Here is an 8,684-nt window from a genome sequence, read left to right as displayed (position 1 = left end):
AGAATAATTTGAAGATCTTGATAACACTTGTATAAAGCTTAAGGGAATGAGAGAAAGAAAATTAGTCTTTTCCTATTAGTATTTCTTGATGTCTCACAATAAAATGAAAGTCTCTATTTATTCTAGAGCTATGGGGTGTATGATATACAAATTATGCCCCCTTAATTATTAATATTAATATTAATAAAAGGTGATAAAAAATAGTAAAAGTTAATAAAGTCTAATAAAGGCCAGAGAAATCTTGGGGTCTTTTGTAACGTTTCTATAACAGTCATATCTTGAATTGCTTCTTATTCGGTCATCGGTTTGTATCTGGTGTCACCTTGGTTGAGTCACTGCAGATTGATCCTCCTTGACACGTGTCGCTTCCCAAGTCATCCAACTCTTGAGAACGTTTTTTACCGTATACGATATCATATATAATACAATTTCTTTTTACGAAATAAAGTTTTCGATTTCAATTTTTTTGTTTTGGTAAAGATACTACTCTCTTTGTTCTATTTTATAAAATAATACTTTTGGTATGTTACAATAAGAATAACACTTTTTATAGTTGAAAATTCTTTAACTCTAAATTATTATTTTTGCACGCTCTTATAATTATAATAACTAGTCTTAGGTACGTGCGTTGCGCGTGCACCCATATTAATAAAATTAATTTTTAAAAAAATAACATTTAAAATTTGTAATTGAGTTATAAAATAAAACTTAATAAAAATAAAGTCCCTAACTTTGGATCCATTTAGTTAATTTTATCAGTTCTTATCGTATATATTTTTAGTTTTATTCTTTCATCTTTAATTTTTTGTCATGGAAAATAAATTCAATATGAGGATTCACGATATTTAAATTCCAAAATAAAACTTCTTGTTGCTAGCGGATATTATTATTTTTATTTTCTTAGTCTTACTCAATCGAACGATCGGAATTGGTCAATTTGAAAAAAGAAAAGTTTCCTAAGAAATCGAGAGAACATAACAATAATGAACAATTGTAAATATTAAATAGAAGAAATAGTCCATCTAATAGAGTGTTAATGATTGAAGAACTTATTTTGTGGGAATAAAAAAAATTCAAAATGATTGAATAAAATTCAGTGTAGAAAGAAAATCTCAAAATAATTAAATAATATTCAATAATAATAGAAGATGAAAAGAAATAGTAATAATAATAATAATAATAATAATAATAATAATAATAATAATAATTAGTTACAACTTACTTCGAATATATTTTAATCTGTCTCATCCTTATTCTCTCGGACATAAATTATTCACCTTGAATTTTAAGTTAAAAATAAGTGGATTTCAAACTTTTAAACATTAGGTAGAATTAATCAAAAATACCACAATTTTGAAATCATTCAAAACTATAAATCTCGTTAAATTTTAAAATGCACATCAATACCTCTTAATTCTTTTCGAGAACACCTTTTTTTTAATAGAATTATGCAACTTTTTTTTTTACTTTTTATAAAAAAAATAAAATTAATATTACTGATATTGTGTCTCTTTGTTTTTCCTCTTAAATTTATTCTTTCTTTCATTCCTCTTTATGAAAATATGAAATTTTTGTTAGATAATTGAAAGAAGAATAATTAGAATTCATAAAAAAAATATACTTTATTAATAAAGGCAAGGTCACTGAAGTAATATATACTTTATGAATTATTTTTTTGTCGAGTCTTTTCAGAGTTCATGTTTTCAAGAATGAAACTTTTTCTTTCTATTAAATCATTACAAACTACAGAGTAATTAGTTCATCCGTAACTTGGGTTTCTGTATTTAGTTTCTTAGGCTTATTATATTTTTATGTTGTCTTCTATGTATAACGTTTTATTCTAGGGCTATAGCTTCTTTATCTCTCTAACTCATGCATATTTCAAATAAGAAAAGATCTAATAACTAAAATTTTAGTTGATTACAAAGTCCTAATTAAATGATTATTTTTTAAATATTATTAAATGACTGATCCTAAATATTAGGGACTTAATTAAATGACTATTTATAAATAGTAAGAAAATAATAAAATGACTATTTTGTCTAGAAGTTTATTTTTAGAGGGATAAAAAAGACGAACGGCATTTTGCTAAATACCTTCGTGCTTTTAATATATTATAGAATACTTTTGAATATTAAAAAAAAATTTCTTTATTTTTAAAAACTCCTTATCCCGAAATCCGCCATGTACATTGAAACAAAGTACTATGTAGAGAGTATGCTAGCTGCATTACTACGAGTTTGTCACTGAAACACTACCACAATGCAGTGTTTGTTACTCAAATAATGCCTTTTTGTCGTTACTCCTTGTGTTATTATTTTTTTCGAATTTTTTTGTGTGTTGAAGTTATATTGAAAATAGTATTTTTACCTTTACAAGGTATAGGTAAGGTATCTATACACACTAATTTCTCCATACCTCACTTACAAGATTTTACTGGATTTTTGCTGCGGTTATAGATAATGAAAACCTCAAGTAAATAAGATCTCGTTTTGGCCATTGATGTTGGCAACTTTTTTTCAATTGTTTTTTGAAAATATTGTTTGTTCATAGATTATGATCAGTTTTTGAAAAACAATTCAAATCTTTTTTCAAGTTCCCAAAATCTAGTTTAGGGTAATTTTTGGGTGAATTTTTTTCTTCTACTCACAAAATTTTATATTTTTTCTAACAAAATGCATGTCCAAACACAATTTCAACTTTCAAAATTTATTTTTAAAAACTATTTCAAAAATTATTTTTTCAAGAATCTATGTCTAAATGCTAGCTAAATGTTATGACTAAAAATCTCAAAGAAACAATTTGTAAATAAACTAATCTAAATTACCAATCTATTATAATAGCTAATAAATTGTTCGGTAACTAGCATTTATTCTTCTGTCGTCCTAGTTTCATTCACATGTATTTTGTCTGTATATATATATACGATCTTTATAGTACAGTAATTTGTATAGTGGTAAATAAAAGATTTGTCATGTGGGACATTAGGGAAATCAAGTCATGTGGTAGCTAATTTGTATAGACTTGCCAGAGATTAACCTACCTATTTAATCTGTCAATTCTGTTATATTTTTATCGAATTTAATTCATCAACTTGGACTTAAACCTAGAAAATGACTTTTTATAGGTACTAGCTTTTGGTATAATTACATCATTAAAATATTGCCTTAGAAAATAAAAACTCTTTTTTTAATTGCTAAAATTCTTTTTCTTGAATGAAGACTCCAAGAACCAGCCAAAATCAGATTCTTTATTTTTCAACCCCTCTTTTTACACTCTCTTCTCTCTCTTTCAATACGGCTGTTTCTGTTTCGGCTGTGTTAGTACTGCTTTTGTTTTTAGCTCTGTTTTTGACACCTATAAAATGCCCCTCTGCTTCATTGAACTATCTCCTTCCTCATTCTATTGACACATAGGAAGAAGAGGGGCGACTTGTTGTGTAAAAGAGAAAAAAAAATGTATGCAGAGACTGGGCTAATGTTCCCTTATTTTCAGACTTTCCCTTCTGAAGTTCAACAATTTGAAGACTTCTGTTCCTCTCAGGAACCTAATGCTTCAATGGTAGTTAAAACCCTTTTTTCTATTTGTTTTTGTTGTTTGGCATCTTTCTGATTTAATTAAAATGCAAAAAGATTTGAACTTTGAAATGTGAGATGATGTAGACTTTAGGGTTAGTGGGTTTTCATTCTTGGCTTTTCAAGTGGGGTGCTAAATTAGGGTTACTGATTTTAAGTGTTGTGTCAAGTGTATTTATTGTTTGTCTGAACTCTGAAGTCTTTTAGGTGAAATCATGGTCTTTAGAGTCCAAATCCCTCCAACTGTGTCTTGTTCTTTTTGTGGGGTTTAAGTTTTCTGCCTAAGTTTCATTTTCTTTACTAGTAATTTGTGAAATGAAGGATAAAGAACCAATTTTTCTTCCCCTTTTTAGTTTCTTTCTAAGTAATTGGAGAAATGAAAGACAAAGAACCAATCTTTTTATGCTAATTTCTTCCCCTTTTCACTTGATTGTCTTTACTAAATAGTTGAGTGTAACTCTCCTTTCCAAACAGGAAAAGATGAATTGTTGCTTAGAAGTATATAATATGATGTCTTATGGTGGTATGTAGAGTATAAATGGAAAGCATGTGAGTTCATGACATGTGCTAGATCTGTAAGTTGAACAAAGAGAAAGAAGGCAGAATATCAAAATCATGAGTTGCCGTGTTCATTATTCTCTTTACCTTCATATATAAAAAAAACATAAGTGGCCACGAGTTTCTTCCCATGTGTTTCCCTTTCTGATTCTTCATTTTCCTTTTTTGGCGGCCAAGTTGTCGTTAAGGCCTCACTTTTCACCCCACATAAAGAGTTGAAATATTGAAAAAGTTGGAAAAGAAGGAAAAAGAGAAAAGCAAAAGTTAAGTTTCACCTTTGTTATTTAGAGGATAGGGCGTTCTGTTTGGTTGGTGTCTTGATTCTCTGAAGAGGGAGGACAACATTGCGGAAACTTTCATTTGGGAGCTTAAAGGTTAAAGTTAGTAACTTTCAGAAGGTAGGAAGAGAACCTAGTTGATCTCAGCGCACTATTAAAATAAGTTCTTTTTACATGGAAATATATCGAATTCATGGTTGATTCGGTCTGATCTTATCTTTGCTTGAAATGTACAAATGACAATATCTGATTCTCTTGTCATTAGTTGTTGGTGTTGTTCTTTTCCAGGTTTGTTTAACTTAAAGGACATTATCTAGTTTCCACTATCTGTATGAATGTGCTCTCTATCCCTCTCAATCTTTCACTTTTTTCCTTCTCGGGGTGTGTGCATGCTGAATTACTTAGAAAGCTGTTTGGTTCTTCTCCTCCACCTCTTATTTACTTTATATACATAACAGAGAATAAACAAGGGCTGCCATTATCTATCGCTGTTCGTCATAAGAATCCTTTTGTGTTGTTTGTTCTTTTAATAAGACAAGAATCTTTGCACTTTATTTTATCAGAAGTTCCTGATGGTGAGCTTTGAGCAAATCACTCTGGTACCATATGATTGACGAGATATGAAAGCTCATGCGGTTTATTTTTGTGCTTCTGCCATGACATAAATATCGAGTCCCTTTGATTTGCTATAAAGTGATGGTGTGTGGTACTAACATATCTCAGGTTTGAGTGATCTTGAAAGTTTGATAGCATTTGAGTAATGATTTATCACTTTCTGGTCTACTTCTTTATTGCTATTGCTCAGTGTATTTAGTTAAACTCCTCACCGTGAAGCATCAAATTATGACATTTAACGTTGTGTTGAGTTTGGTTCTGTGCTAGATTTACGTGTTCAGACCAGATCTTATGAAGCGTTTTGTTTGTCACTTTTATAAAGCATTGATTTTGAATTCTCATGTTGGTAATCTCGACAGGGATCCATCATATCAGAATATGACCTCGGGGGAGAAGGGGATCTCTTTAAAGCTCCACAATCAATTATTGAAGAACCATTGATGGGCCTTGATCCTATGACTGCTGCTATTTCAATGATTTCTTGTGCCGAAGATACCATCTCGCCGCAAGGACTCAAAGTTTCGGATCTAGAAACATCGTTTGAGAATGAACAACTCCTGAGTGAAGTTTTCTATGAATGCAAAAAAGACCTATTTGACAAAGATGCAATTGATATACCCTTCGCTGAACTTTTGGACATGAAAACTCCTATCGTGAAGGCCGACGAAAACCTGACTGCAGATGAGAACTTGGTTTCTCAAGGATCTTTCCAGAAAAGTATTAGTTCAGAGTCTTTAACCTCCATGGAGTGGATACATGGGGCTCCAATGAGGCCCAATTTTATAGATTTTGGTGGAATGGACTTTGGAGCTGTTTATGGTATGCGAAGAGCTTACAGTGAAGGAGACATAAAGGTCAATTTTTAAGTACTCTAATGTGTTGTTTCAATTATGATTGGTTTGTGTTCCACCTATCTTTCATTTTATCTCTTTTTTTTTCTTTCTGAAAAACTTAGAAATAATATTCTTTATTCTTTAAACAATGAATATCCCTTTTCTTTCTTGCTCGGTTGGCCTGATATCTATGTTTTCTTGTTAACGTCGAGTCAGAGATGAAGGAAAGATCTTAAAGTCAATCTTTTACATCAGGGAAGTATTGATTTTATGATCTAGAGTCATTAACTGAATTTTGAGAGTATTTTGAGAGTAAAAACAAGATAGTTGGAAGATCCATGTTTTAGTAATATGAAACTTCCTCTAGTAATATTATAAAGAGGGTATTGAATTCAATGAGATTCTCAATTCTCCTGAAAAAGATAATGGACTAAGTGAACTGGTTAATCAGAGGCCTTTTAAGTCAAACTAGTGAATTCCACCGTTTATTGATGCTGTTATCTGGTTATCACTATTTTCTCCTTGATCACTTCCTCTATATAGTCTTTTTCTGTCATTGTAGACGTATTGTTAGCTTGGGAGGATGTGCAAAATCTAGGGATAAGGCAAGTACTTATTCACCTCGCCTCTATTTGTAGCGAGTGGCTGAGAACCATAGGTGTCACTGGTTTGTACGCCTTTGATTGAGTCGCCTGCATTTGTTGGTTCTCTATGAAGTACCAGCCGTGAAATATATAGATGTTTTTGGCTTATTCAAGAGAAAGAGGCTCGGCCACTGATACTGAGTTTTTACTGCAGACTCTGGGTAATGGCAACATAAATCTGATCCATTCTCCGCTGGGTCAACCACAAATTGTCGGAGGTTCCACTTCTGAAATTCGCAAGGAAAAGCTTTCCAGATATCGGAGCAAGAAGAATAAAAGGAATTTTGGCAGAAAAATCAAGGTATTATTGAAAAACTCTTGTATGTTTAATTATGTCATTTAGCTTGGTGTTGCACTTCCAAACCTTAGAAAGTGAAATCGAATGGAAACGATCCAACTGTTCATGAAATATTAGTACTAGGTAAGAAGAGGGACTACTAGAGCTTCTCTCTGTTTTTGAGCAACTCTGTGTCTGCAGTCATTTGGTTGTAGAGAAGCAAAGGTGAAATGACTCGTGCGGCTGTTTTGTCGGCAATAGACTCACAGTATTTCTGTTGTGTGTTTTGCAGTATGCTTGCAGGAAGGCATTGGCTGATAGTCAACCAAGGATCCGTGGAAGGTTTGCCAAGACCGAAGAAAGCGACACATCAAAGAAGCATTAACAGTTTTAACTGTCTCAGAGTTGGAAGAATTATAGTAAGGTAGTAATGGAAAGTATTCACTGGTTATATTAGCTGATGATATAATAGCAAATGGAAGCTAGCTTTAGAATAGGATCTGCTCAAATAAGCTGGGGATCCATCCATCCAAAAACTTGCAAGTTTGTTAGGGGCAATAATCTTTGTAGATTAGACAAACCAACTAGTGTTGTATATAGTGTTTGTTAAATGTTAAATAAAACTCTGTAACTTGCTATGTTCCGCGGTTCAGCTTCAGACGGCTGCACACCATATTTCAATTATTGATCACCGTACGATTGAGGGGTGGCTCAGGCTATTCTGTATCTTCCCTGCCCAACGCAATAATTATCACTAGTTCGTTATGCGAATCATCTCCCGTTTACACCCATTTGAATCTGTTTCATTTCATAATTCAAAATTTACCTTCTTTTAACATTACACTAGAAGTGATCCATATTTTTAATTCGCTTTCTCACCCAAGAAAAGAAAATTTAAAATAAGAAATCCTTGATCATCTAGCATTCCGGTACTGATTTTATTTTTTTGGGGTTGGTGGGGAGGGGATCCGTCTTCAATCTTATTCGACGATTAAGCCCATTGTCTATGGCTAGCTCGACGACAAAGCCCATTGTCTATGGCTAGCAGTTGTTGGGCGAAGTGTACTAGTAGCCACTTTTAAGTCTGATTTAAAATATATCTATAAATTATAATGTATTTAAAGAGTAACTAATTCACCTAAACTTCAGGACTAAAAATCCTAAATTTTTGAGCTGTTAATTTGAAATTTATGACTTTGGCCAAGCTGCAAAAATCAGCTTATTTTAAGAATTTTTTTTTCCTCAAAAGTGTTTTTCTCAAAAGTAATTTTGGTGAGAAGCAATTTGTGTTTGGTTAATTAATTTGAAAAGTACTTCTGAGCAGCAATTAGTGTTTGACCAAGCTTTTAAAACTGTTTCTAAGTGTATTTTTCTCAAAAGTGCTTTTCAAAAAAGTGATTTTTGGAGAAAATTACTTTTTTCTGCTTCTCCAACATTACTTTTGCTTCTCTTCAAAAGTATTTTTTTTCTTCCAAAAGTTTGGCCAAACAACTCAACTTTAAAAAAAAAATACTTTTTTTTTTTGGAAAATAAAGTGTTTCTAAGATTGAAGAAGCTTGGCCAAACATGCTATTAGCCTTCAAATGTTTTGAGATGCTAATTTGGAATTCAGGATACTTTGTCCTGAATTTCTGAACTGCTAATTTAAAATTCACATAAGATTCGAATTTCTTGACGCAATATTCAAACTTTAGGACACAGTGTCCGGAAGTTTGAACCTTGAGGTTTAAACTTAAGGACGCCGTATTCTGAAATTTGAGCGAATTGCCTAATCTTTAAATACATGGTAAAATGTGAATATATTTTAAAAATACGCTTAAAAATGACTACATGGTGTCATTTCCATGCAGTTGTTTCAGTTATGAGACTGGAGGACTTTGCAACACATGAAACCAAAATGGCAA

General features: G+C 31.8%; 1 protein-coding gene across 5 annotated transcripts; it reads left to right on the top strand.

Moving 5' to 3' along the window:
• Window positions 1-3,252: 3,252 nt before the first annotated feature.
• LOC104102587 (zinc finger protein CO3-like) lies at window positions 3,253-7,418 on the top strand. 5 transcript variants are annotated; one of them, XM_009610333.4, is made up of 4 exons: window positions 3,253-3,561; window positions 5,386-5,880; window positions 6,658-6,804; window positions 7,073-7,418. In XM_009610333.4, the coding sequence occupies exons 1-4, from the start codon at window positions 3,457-3,459 to the stop codon at window positions 7,163-7,165; spliced, it is 840 nt and encodes a 279-aa protein (XP_009608628.1). In that variant the 5' UTR covers window positions 3,253-3,456; the 3' UTR covers window positions 7,166-7,418. The 5 variants fall into 5 exon arrangements, with proteins under 5 accessions (XP_009608628.1, XP_009608630.1, XP_018628475.1 ...); XM_009610335.4 differs by lacking the exon at window positions 3,253-3,561 and adding an exon at window positions 3,867-4,531; XM_018772959.3 differs by lacking the exon at window positions 3,253-3,561 and adding an exon at window positions 4,572-4,699.
• The last annotated feature ends 1,266 nt before the right edge of the window (window positions 7,419-8,684 follow it).

This window comes from Nicotiana tomentosiformis, chromosome 3 (genome assembly GCF_000390325.3).
Source record: "Nicotiana tomentosiformis chromosome 3, ASM39032v3, whole genome shotgun sequence".
NCBI classification, from domain to species: domain Eukaryota; kingdom Viridiplantae; phylum Streptophyta; class Magnoliopsida; order Solanales; family Solanaceae; genus Nicotiana; species Nicotiana tomentosiformis.
Note: the sequence above shows the minus strand (reverse complement) of the source record. Positions and strands in the feature narration are given on the sequence as shown.